The sequence below is a fragment of the Papaver somniferum genome, chromosome 3 (genome assembly GCF_003573695.1).
Source record: "Papaver somniferum cultivar HN1 chromosome 3, ASM357369v1, whole genome shotgun sequence".
NCBI lineage: Eukaryota > Viridiplantae > Streptophyta > Magnoliopsida > Ranunculales > Papaveraceae > Papaver > Papaver somniferum.
In genome coordinates, this window is record NC_039360.1 from 80,959,342 (window position 1) to 80,985,360 (window position 26,019).

Consider the following 26,019-nt stretch of genomic DNA (forward strand, 5'->3'; position numbering starts at 1 on the left):
TGTAGTTGTTGAAAAAGTGGATGTTGCAGCAGTTGAAACAGTGGATGGTGATGATTAATGAATTTTCATTGTTCCCAAACTGTGATCTATCAGTAAAGCACCAAATTTATCATCAAAACAACACTACCCAACTCTCTACCTGTTGGAATTTCGTCGAACACATTGCAGGTGTCAAACAGGTACTCTAAGAAACGGGTTTGTTGGTGTTGTTTAGTCCCCTTTATGGCTCGTTCCCTGCGGATCTTCTATGTAAACTCTAATTCAAAAAAAATCCACGTTTCCTAACCATTTCTAAATTCCCATTGTAGCCATAGATAGATACATAACAGCAAGATTTGCTACGTACAAAATCGCTCCTTTTACTGAAATTTATGGTAAAAAGTTTCAGTCATAACTCACCAAAATCTTGCACCACAGGCTCAATTAAAACTAAAACAGATCCTAACCCATGTATAATCAACGATTGATTTTTCTCTTTAAACTTTCACCAACCGATTAATACTTAGCCGCAGATCCCATCTGCAATTCTGCCGTGTTCTTCATCTTCTCAATCATGTCCTGATACTTTGAAAACAATCACAAGAATTCGTATCAGCAAATCATTTTCTTATCGTTGTTTGTGCAGCAACAACCCATGTCTTCTATTCAAATCCATTGCAGACCCATATTTCCTTAAAAAACTAGAAAACTCATTCCTCTGCGCTCTGTTTTCTTGTATGGCTCATGATAATATTTGAAGATTGGTTCAACTAGATTCATTTGTGAATAGAGCTGTTTGGATTCATTGGGAGGTGATAATTGATCGAGTACAGTAGGCTTACATAATTTTTTGTAAGTTTTAAAAGGGAAGAAGATGACACAGGAATTTAACCTGTGTTAGCACGAGAGGGCAATTTAGGTAGTTCATGAAACACGTGTACAATCTATGTCACATGTACAAATGTGATGACTCAGCTAACCGAGTAATGGATGGAAAAGTTAACGAAGGAATGAAACACTAATTTCAATTTATTTGGGGAGGAAACGCTAATTAGGAATCTTGGGAGGGGAGGAAACACAAAATAACCCATTAAAAATTTGGTGCTGCCAGGTCACTGGTATCATCGTCCAACAACTTAACCACTGTAATACAACGTCGTTGGCCACTGTACTAAAATGGTTACTATATTCTTAACAATGTTGCAAAGGAGGAAGACTATGTTAAGAATTTGGAACTATATATGTTACCTAAATAGAATGTGGTTACTATCTTGGTAACATATAATTCAGGAATGGTGGAAACAACAAGGAAGCATGGCTGCATGGTTGTTGTTCCCACGCATATATGCACGGTATATCAGCTAAAGTTTGCTGAGGTTCGAGATATCTGAGGATGTTTAATTGAACTAAAGTTATAGAGTTTTTGCTGGCGAATGCCATAGCCTTGGAAAAATTGATTCTCATCCCCGGTTACCGGGCAACAGGCTGACTTTGCTCGTGACTAGCTCAAAACAAAGTTTCCTTCTCAAACCACTAGCAAAACCAACCAAAAAAACTACAAAATCGATCTAGCAACAGGGATCATTGAGCAATTACATACAAAGCAACTGGTATTTACCGGCAACGAGCAAGAAGCGGCAAGTATTCACTAGAAATGAGCATAAACAACAAGCAGCAAGCAAATACAAATAACTATAGTGCATATGCTGAACTTAATCAAATGTTTTAATATATATTCTAGATATCCTAATAAACATAAATTGAAAAGACCTCTGAAGCTCCTCTAAAAACATAGATTGATGAATCAAAATCCTACCATGCGATCTGAATCTTGATAAACATGTTCTAAGCCTTGACAACAGCATAGCACAGCATCAGCAAAACGCAAAACCCAAAAAATGCCAATAGTGCGATTACACATATCTCAAGAGTACTCATATGATAAATTGGCCATGATTGTACTGGAATAGAAGTTTCTTCATGATCACTAATATGTCCATCAATTCTTTCCTTGTATAGACTGAAATACCCTGCTGAATACAGCCTTGCTCTGAACATATACACACCCTCCTTCGCACCTTCTTCTTGCTGCTTTCGTCGTTGATTCTTGTCTCGGTAAAGATATTTGAGCACTACATCATCAGAACCAACAAGATATAGGTCACCAGTAGTGTTTAAACTTAGGAATACTGGCCTACTCAGTGAACCCTTAAGTGCATCTGATATTACAGACACATATACACTGTCTGACCTTTTTGCATATATTGCCACTGAACCATCTAACTCCTGAACTGATAATTTTTTTCTACCAGAGATAAGATCAACTCCAGATCTTAACTTTTGACCTCCAAGAATGGTATCGGTAGGATAATCGAAGCTTTGCCAAATAATTTTAGATCCTGAACCATATAACACAAAGTTGCCATTATCAAGCATCATTGCATATGACACTGGTTCTTGCATGTTGGGTATTAAGGGTTCCTCTTTGTTATCTGACTTTGTTCGCAGCACCAATTTTCCTTCGGTAGTGAAGAGAATTAAAGATTGTTCATAATAGTAACGATTAGTCGTCCAAACCATGGATGGAAATTTGGATTTAGCAAAGTAGATACCAACTCCATATTGATCAGGACAATGTGGTGAAGAATCTGGACATGTTTCTTTGTAGAAACCGAAAGCAATGTTCCCAGAGGGAGAAAGCCAACGACTAGAAAGATTCCAAGTAGAAATTGATGAACCTCTTCTTATGCTGGGGACGAAAGAAGCATCATTCAGAGAAGGAGAAATTGATGAACCTCTTGTTCCGTTTCTGAGAGAAGTATCATTCAGAGAAGTAGAAAGAGATGAACTATCTCTTGTTATGTTGTTGACAGAAGAAGTATGATTCAAAGACGAGGATCCAACAACTAGTAATGGAAGAAGAAATAAAAAGGACATGGAGAGAATCACCTGTAAAAACTTCATGGTTTGATGAAAGAAAAACAAGCTAGAGAGTTAGAATTTTGGACTGCAATTACAATGTAGAAGTAGTGGAAACTTATACAACAGGCTCAAAACTTAAAAGTAACAGAGAACCACCGCCTAGGAAACTACTGAGAAGGAGCTAAAGGGTGTCCACCATCATGCATCAGACCTATTTAGGGCATGCAACTAAGTCTATGCATTCATTATTTCCCTCCCTTTTCTGTAAGATTTCTTATCAGTGCCTTGCTTGTTAGTGTAGTAGTTGTTGGCTTTGCATTGAAATGTTTGTTTCTTGTCACTGTCTTTACCCAGATAAGGAAGCACAGCACATGGTAAAACTTGATTTTTCAAAACGGTGCTTTTTCCCTGGTAAAATTGATGATGACACCACTATCTAAATTACATTTAAAATGTTTGTCCTTTGTGTTTTGGTATCTTAAAATTAAAATTTTCAATAAATTTGTGTTGGTCGATAATAGTTACCACCATTAAAAATTTCAAACCTTAGGTATTCGCAAGTCGTGTTGATTCCCAGTTGGTGTGCACAATATGGTGAAAGGAGACCAGGGTCCATAACTTCAGAGCTAAAAACTGATAATGTCTAATGTAATTCCCCGAATACAGTATAAAGTATGCACAGGGTCTGATGCCTTGGCCTAATTCAAAATGAGAGCTGAATTTACGAGTTATCCTTTTGGTTGCCTAAGCTAGTCATAGAACAGGAAATGTTGAAATTAAAATTGTTGCTGGCACTGGGTTTGCCAACTAGGCTAGCCCCTGTTCGAAAGCAAGTATTTTGTTTCTTGCAAAATCTTGCATGTGTTTGTATATGTTGGTGGTGATGGCCTCATACACCTACCTTGTGTCTTTAGGATACATAAGAGAGCCAGATAGATGATTAAGATATCCGCTAAGGTATTGCAAGCTTATCATGAAACATCTATCAAATGAACATTCTTATTCTTTTTTTTTTTCCTTTTTCTTTTGTTGTTCGTATCTCAGAATTTTAAATCAAATTCTTTTTCAACAATGGATTCTTCAATTCTTTAATAGAACCTGTCTCCGAACACTAATTTTGCTGTTACTTGTGATCGTTCCTCTGAAACAAAGATGAAGATGAAACCCTTACCTTGTTGATTATTTTGGTTATGTTCACTGGATGTGGAGAAATAGAAAATGTCCTGAAGAAAAATAAATTAAAACCCTTATATTCATTTCACATTTCTCCATCCATCTTGACTTTATAGGTTCACTATCTGACCTTATCTGAACCAAACAAAACAAAAAAAAGAATTTCTGGAGAAAGTTTAAATATCAAAAAAGAAAAAGAAAAATTACATCCTAATGTAGAGGTATGAAGTTGGTGGACAATGACAATCGGTACCCGAATCAAATACTTCGCTATACTTCTGCACCACGAACAAAAGCAGAACGCACAGGTAGAAATATGGCGTCTATGAGAGCACAAAGCAGATATTTTATCTTCTGCCACAATGAACACAGAATTTTTAGCCTTTGGTGACACCAAGTTCAAGATCTTTCAATGGAGCATTTTCCACTCCATCCTTTAAAAGTCTAATCTCCTCTTCTGTCAAACTGTTTTTTGCATGAGACAGAGATACAGATTTCGCACTAGCTGCTTGTTTATCCATCTCCACTGCCCAACTATAAATTACCATACCCAGAATTGCAACAGCCATTCCAAGTAAATTCTTTAGAGTTAAAGCTGAATCGAACAAAATCCACCCCAATGTTAAGACAGCAACAGTCTTCATGTGCCCTAACACCTGAAAGGATGTAGCTGAGAAACGTCCAATGCACAGATACTGGCTTATGTTGCAGAATACCGCCAAGGAACATGAGAGTAGTATGAAGAACTGCAGATATACATATCAAGCATTTATTATTAATATTGACAATTAAATAGATATAAGGAAACAATAGAGGAAGGGAGCTTACAATTACACCAGGTGACAGCTTATAGTTCAATATGAATTGACCATTGAGGTAGTAATCAATAAATGGACCAAAAATAAGAAGAGAGATGGCTTGAATGGGAGCTGTTTTGCTCAGTAATTCGAAAGAGCCGATTGAGTATTTCTTCTGTAGTGATCCAATTGACTACAACAAAAAAGATTTTTTAAATTAGAGACCCAAAAATGCCAAAAGCAGGACAGGAATTTTATTAAAGCATGAAATAGTGGAAGATATATTTTGATTAATACAAAATGGTTTCGCATAAAAAAGAAAACACCAATGTATTTGTTAGCTAAACATATGAGACAATCTTGATGGGAGAACAGTTCACTTCCCCAATCTCAGGTTAATTCAATCACCATCACCATGGGCCATTATTCTTTTTCGCTAGTATTCCCAATATAGGACCAAACTCAAAATCAACTAACAATTGCAATACTGGGGATCACTTATTTGAGCTGGATGACACATACGCAGGTCATACTAGGTGGATTGATCCTATCTTCTACTGCTTTATAGCTGGCTGCTCATGAACAAGCATAGGAAGCTTAAAATTAATAACAAACAGCGCTTAGAGACACATCCTGGCCATTTGTTTACAACTCTATAGAATAGCAACTAGTAAACTCAAATCCTTGAGCTCCAAAACAAATAATTTTTTTCCGACAGCTAAAAGAAAACCATAAAACCCTTTTCAAGCTCATTTTTTTACCAGTTCAAAGTCCCGTTTTAATTTTTTAGTTCATGTCTACTGACCACTTAGTAATGTTTAAACTTCTGGAATTCCTAATTCTAGACCAAGCAGGAATCACACCACTCAACTTGTGTTTGTTTCCTGCTTCTCTCCATCCCACAAAAACCAAGAGTATACTAGAACCTTACTGATTGAGCAATAATGGGAGGAAAAGGTCCAAAACAATCTAGCTCACATTATATTGATGTGGTCTTCCATAACTAAAGACTAGATTATCCTTTTCAGTGAAACCAAAGAACTATAGCTCCACAGGTAATAATTACTGGAAGAAATTACTGTTCCAATTACAGATTCCAGTTATCGGCCGTGTTCACATGTGAAGGTTGCACACTTGCATTTCAATTTTCTCATATAGTGATCTTACTATTCCAATTACAGATTCCAGATATTGGCCGTGTTCACATGTGAAGGTTGCACACTTGCATTTCAATTTTATGATATTGTGATCCACAAATTAACTACATTAAGACCCCACGTCCTTCTATCAATAAAGAATAAGAGCTGTAATTTTAAAGGGTATTTCCTCACTTAAGGGTACTGCACAGAAACTCATTATGTGATTATAAGCACAAAACTTCCAATACGCGCTGACGAGCCCATCACAGAATTATCTAGCCAAAATTTTGAATGGTTTCCAGAAAAATGGTTCAAATTCACTAATTCAGGCAATTTAACAGTATTGCTACCAAAGGGTACCATTACATAAAATTCTCTGAATGGCAAACTGTAATCAGCATAAGCTGAATATCTCCATAAACTCCTAAAACTAAACCTAGCGAGAAATTATCAAAATAAAAGAATGATATGACAGCAGAATAAAGATTAGCACGGAGTGTAGCGAAAAGTTAAGTAAATACTCACAATTTGCTGGAAGGATGTAGCCATGACAGCTACACAAGAGCAGATGAATCCTTTACCGTTAACTTTAACATCTGTTACGGTACAGACACCAACACCTAGTACAACTACAAGTACTGCCATCTTCACCTCCCTCGAGTATTGTTTACCATGAATGAGCCACTCCAAAATACAAACAACTGGAATCATACTCAGCTTCGAAATCTGTAACACATATCCAATTGTAAGCAAACTCACAGAATATTACATATCCAAAGCACATGGAATCAAACACTCAAATGGAAGCAATATTTCCACTAAGTAATAATTCAGACCTGGTAAAATCCAACAGAGTTTAACATAAGACTCAAATTCATCCCTGTGATTGACATATTCGCAACAATCGAGAACCAAAGGAGCTCCCACAAAGGTACATGCTTTGATGCAGATAAACCAGTAGATTTAGAAACCATACCCACTAGAGCGGTCACACCGAAGTGAAATCCGGTTAAAGTTGTAGCTGTAAAAGTAAAAATATAAGAATTTAGTTCAACTAACCTCCATAAATATAAAAACAACAAGGCGATTCAAAGAAAAACAAACTGAATGGTCATAACTCAAACATGATAAGAAAATTTGGATAAAACAACTATGAATGCCTCAGCCTCATATTAGAAAAAAGCACACTTTACAGTGATTTGGGGAAATTTCTTAAAATTAGCCATAACTTAACACAAATAGTATCATCCCTAGATTACGAATCAAAAGAAAATTTTAAAGTTGCAGCTCAAAAGCACAAAATTGAGGAATTAGGAAAATAAAACATTAAATAGATGATGTTAATGGGAATCAGTCAATAACGCCTGCCGCTGAAAAGAAAACAAAAAATCTAAAAGATAACGAAACCAATTCCGATCCGTTAACAAATTCAGTGATTGAAATACGAAACAGAGAGATCTCAGATCTAATCAATGAGGAAGGGGATAGGGACAGACCGAAGTTGAAGGCGTAACCATGAGCAGACATAAGTTGTTTATTAGCCATTATAATTCCAACAGAACTAACTACGTTCATTCCCCATGCACCCACATCTGATACTTTTGGTTTCTTCTCTTCCTCCATTACTTGATTCGTCATTTAAACCACAGAGAAAATATAGAAGGAGATGAAGAAAAAAAAAAACTATGAAGAAAGATGAAGATGAAGAAGGAAGAAGAGAGGTTCTAAAACTTAAAAGCCTTTCTTCTTTCTCTCTCTCTCTCCCAACCTTCTATCTATGCAATTTTATTCTTCTTCTTTTTCTGTTTTTTTAAGAGAATTCAAATAAGAAGGTTTTGAGATTGAGCAGCAGCGGTCGATCTACCCCTTCTTTTTTATTTTATTTTCACTCTGGTTTATCACAGACAATGGAATCAGGAGAAAATTCTATTTATTTATGTATCGAGCAAAGGATGGGATGACATTATTATCTATTTTAATTCTAACTCTGATTTTCGTATTTGTATTTCACAGGAAACAAGGTTTTACTCTGCTTCATATTTCCTAACGTAAAAACGTTTTTAGGTGGGTCATGGTCTTCTTTTAGTAGGTCCCACGTTTTCTGGGAGAGAAATATTTAATACAGGTTTCCTATATTCTTTTCGTGTCCGCCACTTTGCTCGGTCATATATTCGGTGTCCCGGATGGGTCGTCGGAGGCTCAAAAGGCGTTTCTTGGTGTGATGGTAGAAAGGCTTTGGAAACTCCAGAACAACTGTAAACAGCAATTAAACAACTGACTGACTGGCTGAGAACTTACGTATTGGATAAAAAAAATGGGAGGGGTAGGGGAAAGAGACCTTGATGGTGAAACTTTTGTTTGACGGTGGCAAAAGTGTCAAAATATTACCAAAAAATTTGAGGAGTTTCCCGCGTGACGCTAATAATTTGCATATACAGTGTACCGACATTAGCTTGTTTTGTTTGATTGATAATATATTTGCTTTTCTTATTCAAAGAGAAAGAAGAGAATTTAGAATTTCTAATAACTTCAAAATGATACAACAGTGGTGCTGATGGTGGTTTCATGAATCCTTAGTTGGCCTTGAGCTGAGGTTGTCATTCTGAAAGTGGAAACACGTGGTTGCTTGATTAAGATTTGAGTTACAATTTGCTTGAAACCAAAAAAGTTTGAGCTGACTCACAACACACTTTTTACTCTATAAACACATGGTCATGTGGTGGTGCTCCAAATTTTATAAGGAATTCCCGCGCCCACCGACACAACCGGATCTGTTTATCCTTGTTCTGGTTAGTGGTAACCGGACTTGTATACATTGGGAATTTGGGGCAGACTTTGAGTTACCGGTTAGTAACCAAATATCACATGAGATTCCTATAAATCCTACGACTTGTACAAGAGTTGCAAAACATACTAGTAAATTTTACGTTTCCTAGAATTGTAATGTCATGGGATTATAACTATCTCGAATTTATTAAAGACTAAATCTACATAGTCACCCTTTAAAACACCAACACCAATTTAGACGATAATAAATGGCGGATCAAATGACCGGAGCGATACCCGTATTACCACGTTATCATAGATGATGGTAGCGGTGTCCGTTAAAAAATCCACAATGTAGGATAATTGCAATGGCTAAGTAGAGACGATATTGGTGAAAGGTCGAGTGGTTACAAATAATATGAGAACCGATAATGGTTCATGTGTCAAGGGCGGTAGAGATACTGGATGAGTTGATCTATGTGTTGTCTCATGAGGGGCAGGGAACGTCAGAGATATGAGCTGTATTTTCATAGTCGAGGACAACTTAAATTTAAGGTAGTACTAGTATTTTAATACTCTGATTCGGCAAGTTAGGTTCGCTAATGAAATATGAGCAGTGGTTTGATCTTTACTATCACCGAGGCCTTTCAGCATAATTGACTTCAGAGCCGGTTAAAAACTTTACAGTTAAACGTGCTCGAACGGAAATAACCCAGAGATGGGTGACCTTCTGCGATGTTGTTACTGGATTAGCGCAGTGATGCCTGTTGAAAACCCCACACTACTAGATGACTGCAGTGGCTAAGTGGAAACAATATAGATGGAGAGTCAGATCATTAAAAAAACACTAATTATTTTTAAAATAAGACCAATTTTAGAAGGAAAATAACTCATACTGATATTATTCAAGATGATCTAGGATTGTCGTAAACTGATATGGTGGATACTGCTTTTATTCACAATTTTAAAGCATAAGTAGAACAACTAGTACTCTTTCAGGAGTTACTTATCTTAAATTTATTGCTCAATGCATTACCGATTAGGATAATAACAGGTTAGATAGCGTTATGAGGAAATGAAGGTTGTTATTTTTTAAATGAATTCATGGATTACACCAAGATCTGATGGATTCCCTCCCGAAATTTATTAGGTCATGTGCGATGCTATTGGGAATAACCTAATGATAATTGTGCAAACCTTTTTCCATTTTAGGCATATCCTGAAACAGATGGACTAATAACTCTCCCAAGAATGTTGTGGATTTCAGATCTATTAGTCTTTGTAACACATCTTATAAAGTCATCTCAAAAGTTCTAGCCAATAAAATCAAAGTTCATCCTTGAGAAAACTATCACACAATTTCAAATTACCTTCATACCTGGCAAGAGCACCAATGATAATATTATGATAACTCGTGAATTGGTTGATTCCATTAAAAATAATAAGTCTAAAAATTGTTGGATGACATCATCGAGTTAGATGTTTTAAGGCTTTTGATAGAACTCTAGTAAATTTTTTGGAATACCTTAAGTTTTTGTGATGATTTTGTGTCATGATTAAACAATGAACATGGATAGTGTCCGCATTTGTTTCGTTAAAAGGGTCACCAAGTGAAATTTTTATTTCTCAAGGAGGTTTGAGATAGGGGGATCCTCATTCCCCATATCTGCTTATTTTGTGTATAAAGTTGTTGATTGTGGGGTTTTGTCGAAGACAAAATTTGTAAAACTACATCTTCCCTATAACAGGAATATAAAATTTATAAAAGTATTCCTGGTCACATATCAAAATATACAGTTTGTATATTTAATTTTATCTCTACAAAGAAAATTAGAAATACAGACTCTGAAACATGGCTATTGGTACTCTCTGTTGGTCATGTAATCTCTCTGGAAATATATATATTAGAAGTTTTACCTGGATAAACTATCAGTTTTCGCTTGCCAGCGGTGGCCATCCTATTCCTGCGCATATTATGCGGCGCTATTTTCTGTTGTTGGCGCATATTGCACCAGCCAATATTCACTTCGCCGATGGCACTCTGTCAATGGCATACAAGTTCCCTTACCTCTTTCGATGTCTCTTTTGCATGGCGTATTGTGCGCGTGATATCCTGGTTCTCAAACCTCTTCATTCGATGTCGAAAGCCATTGGTACTCTAATTCGAGGCCCTAAGTTATGAGCACAATAAATAAATATTCCAACTATGTGTATCAATATTTAGCATCATCACTTATTATTCTTTCATAGTCATACGGTAGTAACACAAAGTGTTATACCATTGAGTACCTGGTATACTTAAATACTTTCATCATCATTAGCATAGCCTGTCGCTCACATCTCATTACTTATAGCTCATCGCTCACAATTCACCACTCATAGCTCATTGGACATAATATTTTGCTTAGAGTCCGTTGCTCACATCATACTGCTTAGAGATTATCGCTAACGTATTATTGTTTATAGCATGTTGCTCATCAGCATTAATAGTCTACACTATTCAACTTAATATAAATCATTAAGTCTCGTAGCTCATCCGTAAATTAATTGATCAAGTAGTCTTATACGACTTTGTCAACTCAATAATAACAACATATTGACTCTATTTGTTGATTTCTACCGGACATCAAAACATACCACATGGGGAAATATTCACCAGAGTTTGGTGTGGCAATCTAAGGCAAATACGGTGTGTCATCTCACCCACATGACATAAAAAGACCAAGTCGTGATAAACGTGGAGGAAAAGAAGGGATAAGTGAACATGTAGTAATTTATTTTCCTGGCAATTCAGAAAAGATTTTACCATTTTTATATGTATTCTCGAGTCTTTGATTCTTCCATTTTCAACACGTTTTCCACTTCTTACGCAAGACCGGTGTTCTACTACTACTATAAATAGGAAACTCAACCTATTCAATATCTCTCAGTAAGATAAGAAAGTTCTCATAGTAGTTTTATAATACAGTCTAAGAACTTGATAATCACAGTTTGAAGATACCACCTATAATCAAATCACCATCATGATCTATCATTCTTTCTCTGCTTATGTTCCTAAGATCAACCCTATGTTTTCTCTTTGTGATCGAAGCGGCGCTTGAACGACAATTTTCTGGTTTAGGCCAGCTCTGTCGATTTTTATCTCTCGTACTCGTATAAATACCCAATTCTCACTTTATATGTTTTACACCTAATCATGAATCCTTCTCAAGAACCTTACTTAGATCTGAACATGATAACAATATTCATGGCATTAAAGCTAATACACATATATTTTCCTGATGTATCTTACTTATTTTTGCAAATGATTGCACGATCTTTTCCAAAGATGGTGGAGATGAAGATAAACACTTATCTAGTACAATATAACAATTCTGTAAATACTCTGGTCTAACAGTTAACTTTCAAATTTCTAGAATTGCTTTTAGCGGTGGTGTTAGTAATCACGTTATGGATGAAAATATAAGGTATTTTGGATATCAATAAATTGGCATCAAATGGTAAGTGTCTACGAGTTCGAGCACCCTTGCTCATGCAAAAGAAAAAAAATCAATATTTTCTTTAATTTCTTGATAAGTATAATAGCGAGCTGAAAATCCGAATTCCATAAGCAACCTGGTAGAAATGTCTTGGCTCGATCAGTGTTTGGAAGCCTTGCTACTCACCATAGAGTTTTTTTTATTATACCAAAAAACAATGATTGATAAAATGGGTTCCACACAGATGATGTTTTAGTGGAATAGGAAATGAGGTAATATACGCATATACATGGAAAAAATGTCAAGAAATATCCAAACCTATAATATTAGGTGGTCTGAATATCAAATAAGTTGGTATATTGAATAAAGGCACATTGGATAAACTTGATTGGAGAATGCTTCATTCAAATTCTAAAGTATTTTTACAACTCTAATTCCTTGCATGGATATTGTTAGTCCTTTTGGTTCTTGGATATGGAAAGAATTTTGTATGTTTTAGAGTTTGTTAGGTAGTATTTTTATTGGGAAGCGGGTGATGGAAATTTACATTCATATATGGTAGAATAGATGGATCTCTTCTATTCCTATTACTCTTAACTCCCAATTTGTTCAACTAATAAGGTTAATGTTTTTAAATGATTGATTTTGACACTAAAAGTGGGAATATGCAAGTGGTGAGATCTACTTTTGAAAATTACATGTATGACAAAATCCTGGACATTGGGATTTCTTATACTGGAAGTGATCATCTCATATGACAACCTAAATCTAATAGTGTTTTTACAGTTAAATATACTTATAGATCTATCTAGACTAGTAATAACCTTTATGCAGGAAATATATCATATCTAGTGGAATCACTATTTGAGTAGTAAGTTACCTTATATAATTCATGATTTATTTGGAAAGCTTTGCAATATTGTTTACTCACTAGTCATAGAATTGTTAGATTTTGCCCAAACACTAGTATACATTTACCCTTTTCTGCTAATGGTATGGATAATATGTAGCCTATTTTTATTGACTATGATTTTGCTAAGCGAATTGTTGTAGATAATGAGTTTTGTTTAGCCTCTTGGTAATCTGGTTTTTAAAGAATGGTTAATGATTAGTTTGTTTAGGGTGAAAAATGTGTCTAACAATAACGTGCTAATGTGTAACTGTTAGAGCACTGCTCGGTCGAACTCGCAAGTGTTGTTATCTCAAGCTTGTTTGTCAATGTTAGTGATCAAAACTATAAGTCTTGATTTCTAGTCTACTTATAGATGTCTCGGACTAGGATAGATTATGTAGTTGAGCATTAGACTTCACGACGTTCGTCAATTGAAGACGAAGAACTACTAAGGAGAGATTGTGGTACTTCATCAACAAAAGGTATGTGGAGAATGAAACTCATATATCACTTGGAAAGTTTATTTCTACTCTATTCCTATATTGAGACATAAGTCGTGTTACAATATAGTTTTCTATTATACACATTTGAGATTTCGAGTTGAGTTTAACTCGCTTACATATTTCTCGAAATATGTGTTGGAAAGCTTTTGCTTCAACCAAGTTCATCTTGATCATGTGAAAATCGCCGAGTAACATCTTACATGGTTTGTGTGATACAATCATTTGTTGTAGACTTCGAATGTTTTGTTATGATTATTTCAATAACTTGAAAATTGCTTTGATGCTAATTCTGTGTGAAAACGGCTGTCATCCTCTAAGAAAGTTTTAATGATTGAAATAAGAATTTAGAATACTTAACCATCATTGGATTATAAACATATTGTGCATTCTTGCATGTATGTGATCCATGACCGGAACTAAAGTATGCATACCCGTATGCGTACTTGAAGTTGTGAAATTCCGTGTACCAAGTACACATACCGGTACGCATACCTGCGTAAGGTATAGGTCCGAGAATTTCTGCTGGGTTTTGGAAGTGTACTAAGTATACGTACCCGTTTGCATATTGGCGAACACAAACCCAAACCGGCTACTTAAGTATGCGTACCCGTCTGCATACTTGAGTAGTTAAAATTCTAAAATCGGTTAGATCATGAACTAATACATTTATATATTAAGGAATGCATTCTTTGCAAACCGTGGCTATAATGTTCGTGACTTGATTCGAGTGAATCAAACCAATTTTGCTTCAATTGTGTTCTTGTATACTTCTATGAGAATATAACAATCGAACAACTCTTTAACTAGTTTCATTTGAGTCATTTGAACTAGTTATGGTTGAGATGAATAGGGTTGATATGAGAGTGTTCATATAGCTAACCTTGGTTAACTACGATTGAGCCAACATGGTATACACGTTAAGGTACGGTTACTAAACCTAAATGAAGGTACATTTCATTTGTGTATAACAAGTTAAGTTTGATCTAACGGTTGAAAGATATTAGCTTGAATCTAATCAGGTTTTCATCTAACGGTGAATATTGAATTATTTGTTATCAAGGTAACTTAGATTGCACCTGATTTGAAAAATATATAAAGGAGAACTCTAGCAACTGGGAAAACTAATCCCTACACCTCCTGTGTGATACTCGTCGTACAAACTAGAGTCGATTCTCCTTAACCTTAGGTTTTTCATGAAACCCTGTAGGTTAACGCTTAAAGACTTCATTGGGATTGTGAATCCAGATCCAACTATTTTCTCTGTAGTTGCGTGATCTGATCTTGCTATTTCTATCGTGTTTGAGTGCTATCTTCTTTAGATTGGCTCGAGATTTAATCTCCGATAGGCAAGATAAAAAGTAATCACAAACATCTTCGTCTCATCGTTTGTGATTCCACGGTATCTTGTTTCGCTATCATACGATTAAGATTATTGTGAGGTGACTGATATTTCTAGGCTGTTCTTCGGGAATATAAGTCTGGTATATCAGTTGGTTCTTGTCCACCTTGATTTATCAAAAGACGGAACAAAACTCGCAGGTATTTTTATGGGAGACATATTTATATATTCCTATAGACTTTTTTGTGTGAGACAGATTTGTTTATCAAGTCTTCGACTTTGGGTCATAGCAACTCTTGGTTGTGGGTGAGATCAGCTAAGGGAATCAAGTGTGTAGTATCCTGCTGGGATCAGAGACGTAAGGAGCGCAACTGTACCTTGAATCAGTGTGAGATTGATTAGGGTTCAACTACACTTCAGTCTGAAGTTCATAGGTAGTAGGCTAGTGTCTGTAGCGTCTTAATACAGTGTGGTGTTCAAATCTGGACTAGGTCCAGGGAGTTTTTTGCATTTGCGGTTTTCCTCGTTAACAAAATTCTGGCGTCTGTGTTATTTCTTATCCGCATTATATTTTGTTATATAATTGAAATATCACAGGTTGTGCGTTTAATCGATCAATTGGTAAATCCAACCTTTGGTTATTGATTGAAATTGATTGATCCTTGAGCATTGGTCTTTGGTATCGTTCAAGTTATTTATCTTATATTCAATCGGGCTCGCAAATTCCTATTTGCTGATTGCAGATTGAATTGAGAGATAGATATATAAAACTCTTTGATATACTTTTCTATAGATTGAGTTTGACTGTATAGTTGATTCTCTTGAAAGTATATTGGAGTTTGTCTATTCAGTTTTCCAAACGAAATATTGGGTGTGGTTGTTAGACCCCCCACTTTTTCAATTGGTATCAGAGAAGGCAAACACGTTAAAGACCTCATAAGTATGTGTTTGTAGCAATCTGATTATTATGGACGATTCTATCTCTAATAACGTATCAGGTCAGAAATTACCAGATGATTTTCAAAGCTTGAATTCATCTGAGAGAACTGTCACATCTAAGTCAATATCTAAACATTCTCTTAATGTAGAAACTGTTGATTGGGAAACACGCCTAGAATAACAATTGGATGAACTTTCTGATGAAGGTGATTTTGATATTGATAGAGATGTTGATGAGGAAGTCTCAGAGTATGTTAAGTTTTTGGATTCGTTGAAAATAAAGAAGATTACAACTTCTCATGTCACACCTCTTCTGACTCCTCTCTGTCGAGAATACAAGAAATTGAAAAGGATTTACGGAGGTCTTTATGGTTGGAATCGCTCTTGCGAATCGATCCTCAAAGATTCCGAGGAAAACCTGAGGAGAAATTCACTTGAATGTGATAATGTTTATCAAAAATACTTCTTGTTGGAAGAGAAACTTGTAGAAACTGAAGCAAGGATTAACTCCCAGCAAGCAAGTTTTGATGACAAAGAAAGCGCTTATCTCGCTCGAGAAAAACGCCTTGAGGCTGATTTAGCTGCTGCTCTTGATAAAATCATGATGTTGGAAGATGACTTGAAGAAGTTCAATACTAGTTCAAGCAAATTAACCACTATACTAGGAGCAAGTAAAAATCATCGTGATACACGAGGATTGGGCTATAAGGGAATAGATGCTCCAAGTATTAGCAAAGAGGTAAATTTTTTCAAGGCTAGTGATTCTTCTCAACAAAAGTTTTCCACTGATGGCAAAAGTGAAATACCTTCAGCGGCAGTTAAAGTTCGAAAGAGCAATGTATATCAACCTCTAAAGTCAGCACATAAAGATCTAGGTAAGAACATTCCTTATGTTTGCCACTAAAGCAGAAATAAAGGTCACCAGGAAAGGAGATGTCGTTTTCGTATAAGGAATGAGAAACTTCATGATGTTCTTGTTTGGGCATCACAAGAAGTTGTGAAACCAAGATCATATGCTAAGGCTAATCCCCTTAACTTTACAGGTTGTAACTTTCCAACCTTTAGGCAAAGGAATCATTGTTGTTATAAACCTAGATTTGCCTATAAACGTCATACGAAGCCTTTTCACAATCGTAATGGTTACCAAAAGCATAACTTCGTAAGACGAAGACAAGATCCGATGCTCCAAATTGGAGAAAGACTAACTTGCAAAAGAATAGTCATTTCAATTCTCTTTCGAGAAATATTGAAGAGAGTAACGGGAAGAAGGTTCCGGTTGTTTCTAAACGCACTCATAAGTGGGTTCCAAAGAAAGTCAATGATGCTTTGAGTGTGAAAATGAATGATCTCCCAGAAAATTCCATGATTATGGAGAAGGCAGTATCCATGATGTTGGAACCTACAAAGTTATTTGGAAAGATGGGTTTGGATGTGAAAGTAACTAAAAGCGATCTCTTTCATGATAATCCAAAAATGAAACAGAATAAGCCAAAAACTATAGATGGTGAAAATTATGTAGTTATGGAAAAGTCTGTTTCAGTCACTTGTAGTGAGCAAGACATTGTTCACCTCAACACAACTTGATTTGTCGTAAGTGCATCCTCACCAAGGAATGCCCTATTATGTATACGGTGAGGGAAGCACGAGAATTGGGGTGCACAGGTTTGGTAAGGATGTAGAATTCGATTGAATTCATCTAAAAAAAGGTATGTATATAAACTTGAGCAAGATTTGTGCTTTTATTTATTTGCTTAGATTACTTATAATGATCCATGAGCCTTGCTTATCGTTCATTTCTACCTAACTTGATCTGTGTTTAAGGTTCTTAAATGTTTAGGTTTGAAAATAGTAGTTCGGGATGTTTGGCCTTCATGGTACTCATACCAGGTATGCATACCATCATTTAAAATCAAAATCCAAGGATTTTAGTACGCAAACCCGTTTGCATACTGCTCCAGGTCACGAAAATTCGTTTGCAAACCGGTATGCATACTGGCCTGTAGACGTCGATTTTCGGTAAACTTGTTTTGGACGTAACGTCTTCGTCCGAACTCAGAATGACCTCATTCTTTTTGAATTCTCTTCCTATTTGAATTCTCTTCAAAATGGAGATGAGAATTCCTGAATTTAGATGGGTTAAGATTGGATTTTGTCCCGACTATTGATTTTGAGTGTTTTGCTCCATTTCATCGCACTTGTTCCACTTCACTTGGACTTGGGCTCTTGGATTCTTGGAGTACTTCTCTTCTAAAATCAATTGTAGTTTTTAGAAGATGATTTTGCAGTATTAATCTTTATGCTTTTATATATTTCAGATTGTTATGGGATATGTTGTTTACGTCCGTGAACCTTGATTGTCTCATACTTGTTCAAAAGTTAGCTCTATTATATGTCGTTATGAAAGTATTGATGAAAGATAGAATGAACTTTTGATTACAAAAGTTAAGCCTTTTATGTCATTATGCAAATATTGATGGAAGAAAAGATGAACTTTTGCTTACAAAGATTAAGTCTATTATATGTCATTGTGCAAATAGTGATGAAAAATATAATGAATCTTTGATTATTACGCAGTATTGGTCTTTTCCTGATCCACATCTTTGTGTACATACTATGTTGCTCCGTAAGTTCTCTTATGTTGAGCATGACCAATTGATTTGACCATTTTCCTTGTGGTTAATTCAATTGACATTTTTGGATACAAATTCATATTCTTATGTGATTTGTTAATGTCCAAAGAAATCCTTCTTTTCTTATAAAAGTAAGGTCGCTCTTATTGTTCTTTCGGGAATGACATTTTATGGGGGAGAGTTCTTAATTGAACTTGTTCTTAATTGCCAAATCTTTGTGGGAAGTGCGGCTGTGGAATATTGTAGGGGTTATCTTGTATCTTTATAAACTCCTCGATGAATGCATTTAGTTTCGAATTTAGGATGGATTCTAACTAAGTTGATATGTTGTTCTCTTTTGGTCATGAAGTATCTCTATGAAAATTTCATGAGGATCCCACTAGTTTTCGTACCTTTGCCAATTTATATTGACAAAAAGGGGGAGAATTGATATGTAGTTCATACTACAAATACATATGGTTTACAAATCATTATGTAAGGGGGAGTGGTTTTCATTGTGAGATGAACTATTGACTAAGGGGGAGTGATACATATCACCATAGTATTGTTGTCAAAGTTATGATACAATTGAAATTTGATGTTGTGTAATGATACGATGATACTGTATAAAAATGATTGAGAGCAATTGTTTTCTCATTGTTATAGCTACGGATCTTCAACAACTATGATGTTGAGTTGAACACATTTAGAATCATTGGAGTACTTGGAAGTGACGAAGATTTTGAGTAATGTTGCAGAACCAAGGAGATCAAGCATTTGGATGAGAAGCTACAAAGGTTATTTTTTTGTAATCCATATGTATTGATAGTTTTGTCACTAAAATTGACAAAGGGGGAGATTGTTAGAAAATCTCGATAGTTTATCTTTGGTACCGTTCAAGTTACTACTCTTATATTCAATCGGGCTCACAAATTTTTACTTGTTGATTGCAGATTGAATTGAGAGATAGAGATATTAAACTCTTGCATATACTTTTCTCTAGATTGAGTCTGACTATCTAGTTGATTCTTTAGAAAGTATATTGGAGTAAGTTCTCTCAGATTTCCAAACTAATTGTTGAGTGTAGTTGTTATACCCCCGCATTTTCAACTAAGAAAATAAAAAAAATCAAGAATTTTATAAAATATTTTGATACTTCGCGTATTGTATCTTGAAATCACGTAAATTTTTTATTGAGAATCTCGATTGTGAAAATTACTGTTGATATGTATCGCTACCAGTAGATGTTGATTACTAGTATTAATGAAGTCTGATTCTTTGTGAACAAGTTTCCAAAATAACGTAAAAACTGGAAGGATTTCACTAATGTGAACATATAAGTGGTGTCGCTTCTCATTAGAGTGAGGTTTCCATCGGTATTGCTCATGAAAGGCATGCACAAGGATATAATAATGCTAATTAAATGGATATCGAACTCTTATATGTATTGATGTTTATATACATGTGGTGTTTCCGGTTGTATCTGTTATATACCTAGATGTACATAACATGATTGGATAGATAGATTGAGGATAAACCTCTCCCAATTCCGAAGAATCGAGCCTAAATCGAATAAATGATTGATTTTGATTAGACTTGGACTATTGTTTTTTCATTACAGACTATGCCTTATAAAGATACGCATTTCTTCCCTCACCATCCAACGACTATTATTTCACCAGGTGGTTACATCTCAACCGACCAGTACAACCTACTGTTAATTACCACTCCTAATTATACTAAATAACACTATTATTACTAAATGCATACACATATAGGATATGTGCACTCCATTACCGTGCCGGGTACATGACATCCACTCCTCTCGAAAATATCCTTGTCCTCAAGGATAAGGTCAATGATAAGGATCGCATTATCATTCTGGTGCGTAGGCACTCCCTTACCATGCCGAGTACATGACAGTATCACAATGGAGTAGACGTTTAAATCCAAGGCTACCATCAACTTCGACATAACTTTGAAACGTTTACACTAAGCAAAAGTTTAATCTTAGTGACACCTCTTGTATGTGTAGAGTCATCACATTACTCGTTTGACTTGTATATTTGATCTAGTGGGAGATTGTTGAATATGGATATATTAATGCCTCAGAAATATGTCTGCAATGACTATATATGTTGATGTCTCCTAGTATAGGTTTTGAAGAGACGTATCTATCATTTCTCAAATCTATAAAAGGATGTTCAAGTAATACTTAGAGATAGTACATTCTAAAGCTCTTCTCCCTCTTTGTTAAAAGAGTAGCAATACCAATTAGAGTTCGAGGGTGATTGGTCGGTCACGCAAAGACTTGATTATATTATGCGAAACGGTTTGCACTCGATCCCACAACAAACTCTTAGTGAGTAGAAGCGAATAACGTCTCAAGGAAAATTATCACACGCTATCAAACCATAAATGTTTCGCTTCCATAACCCAAATTTCCAACACAAGACCTAAAAGAACGTAGCATTGTAAATTTATGTGGAAAAATATCCAACAACCACAGTCAAACTTATGACTTATTCTTTGATATTTCTTCTTCAAAGTTTCGAATTGTAATTTGCAAAGTTAGAGCAAGGGCTATGGGTAATTTTCATTTGGAGACTAACTCTTTCATATTAAGGAAGGCTTCTCTTAAATATAGCCCACATATTTATTAACCATAGCCCAAAAAATTTAAGTTAAAATGAAAAGCCAAAAGTTAAGATGAAAAACCAAACAAGTTTTAATTTTCTACTAACAATTCAACTTAAATCTCCTTTTTACTCAAAATCAAAATAAACCCTAACTTTTTTTGTTAATCATACTTCAAATTAATTATCATTGTTCTTAGTATTCTCACAAATTAAACAATTATATATAAACCTTGGTTCTTACCTTTTCCCCAAAACAATTTCTTTTTTTTAATCATGATTGCATTCCAATTGATGTATACTCTAATTGTTCTCTTAAAAATAAATTCCACAACAACATCAATCGAAATGGAATAAACTAAGATTTTGATTTTTTTTCCTATGACCATGATCTCCTAGAACTCCATAAACATAATCCATGAAACAAAAAAAATCTCTAAGATGATGTTTTTTTCTTCTCAATCATGATTACATTAAGATTGATTGAGGGTATTGATTATTCTTCAAAAATATTAATTATATCAAATATCTTACATACATTTAATTAGATAATTAGCTTCTTTTTATGTTGTTGTTGTTGTTGGTGTTGATTTAAAGATTTAATGGTTGTCTTATTATTTTGAGCTATATATTAATAATCATACATAATTTTGTGGGCTATGTGGAATGATTATAAAGGTGTGTTTGGTTAGCTTAAGCACTTATTTTAAATGGACTATGGTTAATAAATGTGTGGGCTACATTTAAGGGAAGCCTTAAGGAAAACTAGTTTAAATGAAGGAGTGAAGCCACTATGGGCAAAATGGAAATGGAACACTAGACGAATAACAGACTCCCATTTACTAAAAAAAAAATCAAAATTTTATAATAAAATAAAGATAGAGGGAAAGTTTTAAACTTGAAAATGATTAAGAAACTGAAAACAAACATACAGGGGAATAGTTCCCAGTGTGAAACTAAAAAACAAACCAGATGGGGGACCGTCCCCCGTCCAGCACAATATTTCTTGATATACGAGAGACAGTTCCCATATAGCTTTATTTCTCAAACAGAAGACCGTCCCTCGTCTAGTGTTATACTACCAATCACTCGTTCACACGAACGAATGTATGAACGAGTTGGGGATGGAAATGAGGTGATAACTACCCATACTGGCATCTAATCTGCTCAAACCGGTGGTTCACTCCTTCAAAAAGTACCCATAACCCTTGCTCTTATGGAACGAAACACCATCCACTAAGAGTCTAAAACTACGAAGAAGGGTCGAAACACTGAATCTCCAAAATTATCTTAAAGTTAAATAGACTTTGAATCTAAATCAATTTTTTAGTGACGGAACAAAAAAGGTTTAGAGAGAAAAAGAGAATGAATGTGATGTTGCGCAATGCGCACGGCAATTGTCAGTACCTTCATTGTCTGATACGCTTGGTATGAGGCGATGCATATGGTGCTGAGTCTGACTTTGGAAACGTCTTTAATCCAAAAGACTAATTAAAAAAAGATTCCTAATTAATTACTCCGTGCGTGTCTCGAACTCTTCTAAGTTCTATGTAGTAACTCCCACATGTTATTAAGTTAATAAAAAAAAAGAGATTAGAAAATTCTCACCAGTAATGGATTACAATGCCACTTGCAATAACAATTACTCAGAAGCTAAATGAAAATTAGTTATTGGGGACGACTGAATCCATAACCAATGCCTTCGAGATTAGTACCATACAGTTGCGAGTAATTATCTTCAAACCTACCAAGTCAAAATGAAATTTGACTTAGCAAGCCGAAACGTGTATCACTTGATTGGATAAAATCAAGAAAAGGTCCCGGTCACTGTATATGTCACGCCTTTGACCTTGAATATCACACCTTTGACCTTGAATATCACACTTGATGTAATGGTAAGTCCATAATTACTAATTTTTAATTTTTACCCCATTTGTCTTGTCAACTATACAGCTTTTGCCGTCAAAGCTGGTCAATACGTACTCGTGAGTGACTGAGTCCTTGTACGTTTTTCTTAAGTATTCTTGGTGGAATCTTTCCAAGGAAGCTAAATATTCTTGGAATCTTTGCACATACAAATGCCGTCTTGATCTCGCTGCCTGTCTTAACTCCTCCTGATGGATCCCGGAGGACAGAAACTAAAAACTTTAACTGACACGTTTCAGTTAATCTTGGGGAATTTTTGGGTCTATAAGCAAGATGTTGTTGAAAGGTAATCTACAGCTATCTTGGTCCATTTGGTTCTCCAAATTGCTGGTTTTCTCCTGTCATGGAGTCGGTCGTTTTGTGGAGCATTGCCAGAGTGAGACATTTCCTGGTCCATTCGAGACAAGTGATAGTTTTGTCTCACTGAAAGACATTTTGTTGGGGGCTCATATTACCGTTGGTTGATTGGTTCAATTAATCAATTAGTAGTCAATTTTGGTTACTTGACATTTCATAATTACAAACGATAATAATGATAACTAGGCGGCCGATCTCATCGAGTGTCAACTGTCAAGTGACACGTGCAGCATAATCCAACGTCACACTATTTCGGAGTTGGGTCTCTAGTACTCTGTAGTTTTCTTCCTATGACGTCAGGTAATGATTGTATATATACACTGCACACCATGTAGTAGTATACTCCATATATCTATCGTACACTGATTACTAAGTACGAAATTACAGGTCTACACAGTTGGCACTATGTTCAGTTCTTTTTGTACAAACCTTGCACGCCATCCGGTGGTAAAATTTGAAGGGCTTTGTTATCTTGTGCATCCATGCATAAGATAAGAGTCAATCATTGACATGAAAAAATATAAAAAATTATAAAATATAAGAGAGAAAATGATTCTTTTCATTTGAGAATGCAAAGATTCAAGGATTTTTGAATTTCTCTCTCTACAAATGCATTTTCCAATGCAAAGAATCATTTTCTTTCTTATATGTTATATTACACTTTCTCATACCAATGATTGGTTCTTATCTTGTACATGGATGTACTAGATAACAAAACTCAAATTTGACAGTGCAATAAATAGAGTTTTGAGCACTTGTGGTGGCATTTTTTCGCTCATCCTTAATCTCTCTAGAGAAGCAGCAGACAATTAATTTTTGAAGAAAGTGCTTTAAAGAATAAAATGAAATTTACTTTTTTTTTTTTCTTTTGTGATAAGCAAATTTACTTTTATTTTCAGATGCAACATTTGTGATTATATTTCAAAACATATCAATTGTTGTGTAGTGTTACGTTGTGATGTACCATGTGTTATGTATAATGTCATTGTAGGATCTAAATATATTTTTTTATGAGCAGACGAAATCTATTAAAGGGAAGGAAAAATATAAATTACAAAGGACACAATTCCATAACAGGATAAGACTCGATTACCTACTTTCACTGCTAAGGATCATACAAAAAAATCTACAGGGTCATTTCACCAGGTTTGAGACTTGATTCTAGTTCTTGCAGCATTAGCTAATCTATTTGTGGCTTTATTACAACACTTTCTGTGAAACTGAACTACACATAACTTTAGTTGACTTAACCTAGACTGACGTTCAGTCAATAAGTTTTGGTCTTCCCTCTAGAAATTTATTATCTTTATATTACATCTTTTGGCTACATCTTGATTATCACTTTCAATTACCACCTTCGAAAATCTCAACTCTTGAATCCATTGAAGAGCTTTAAGAAGAACAAGAGTCTCAAGTTGTTTTATATCTCTGGCTGCTGCTGAGTATGCCACTGTCCCCAAGAGTGTACCTGTGTGATCACACAAAATAAGAGCAAAAACAACAGTAGAAAATTCAGTGACAATAAAAGCACCAATGTTAAGATTCAGCCAACTTTCAAGAGGCTTTTGCCAACTTTATTGCATATGAACCTTTTGGTTATCTAGTTTGCATTCATAAAGCTCATAGAAATTAAAAAAGTTTTTAATTTTATGAATGGTACTAACTGGATGATGAGTCTTATCTTCAAAACCTTTTTTACATATGGATTTCCATATGTGTGACATTGTCATATCAGCCAGATTTCTAAGATGAGGATTCTGAACTTCTAAAGAATCTTCTTGATCAAACCAAGATTGTATCCAAATTTGGATATCATCTTTTGGCAAAGAGAATTGAGCAAAGAAGAAGATATTCCAAACCAGATCACTTTAAAGTAACTGCATTTCATCAACAAGTGGTAGCATTATCTTCTTCATTGTTGCACATTGGACAGATTAAAGAGATATCTTTATTACATTTCCCCGTCTTAGCATTGACAGACAGGATATTTGGAAGCATTGCCATAAGAACTGTTGAACTTTATGGGGCATTTGATTGTGCCATAATTTGAGCCAAGCCTTTTCAGACGTCTGTAATTTTTATTGTTGCAGGTGGTAAATTTATTCCTCTTGGATTTCTTTATAATTAGAGATGGTAATAAAATTACCACATTTGGTGATAGTGCATCTTAATTTATCTCTAGATCCTTCAGTGAGAGTGATAGAAAGAGCCTGCTTAGCTATTTCTTAGTTATAAGAGCGCGAGCTTTGATCAATCAACTCAGCTACCTTCATATGTAGATTGACAATGTTATCATTCTAATTTAGGATATTAGCTTCAGTTTTTGTGATACATGTGTATTTTCCTCTCTCCGGGAACTAGTGATCCTCAAGACGCATTGAGGATAATATTGTACTTTATGAGGGATATCTGATTATAAGGCAGTATTCCTAGATAAGGAAATATTCATAGACAAGGTAATATTCCTAGATAAGGAAATATACCTAGAAAAGGAATATTTCCTAGACAAGGTATTATTCCTGGATAAGGAAATATACTTAGAAAAGGAATTATTCCTAGATAA

The 26,019-nt window shown here is 35.1% G+C and overlaps 1 protein-coding gene across 1 annotated transcript; it reads right to left on the bottom strand.

Annotated features, from left to right (window-relative positions):
- Positions 1-4,120: 4,120 nt before the first annotated feature.
- LOC113356630 (UDP-rhamnose/UDP-galactose transporter 2-like) lies at positions 4,121-7,997 on the bottom strand. The gene is made up of 5 exons (XM_026599821.1): positions 7,507-7,997; positions 6,847-7,031; positions 6,536-6,736; positions 4,903-5,064; positions 4,121-4,820 (listed from the first exon to the last, which is right to left on the bottom strand). The coding sequence occupies exons 1-5, from the start codon at positions 7,646-7,648 to the stop codon at positions 4,452-4,454; spliced, it is 1,059 nt and encodes a 352-aa protein (XP_026455606.1). The 5' UTR covers positions 7,649-7,997; the 3' UTR covers positions 4,121-4,451.
- Positions 7,998-26,019: the final 18,022 nt, after the last annotated feature.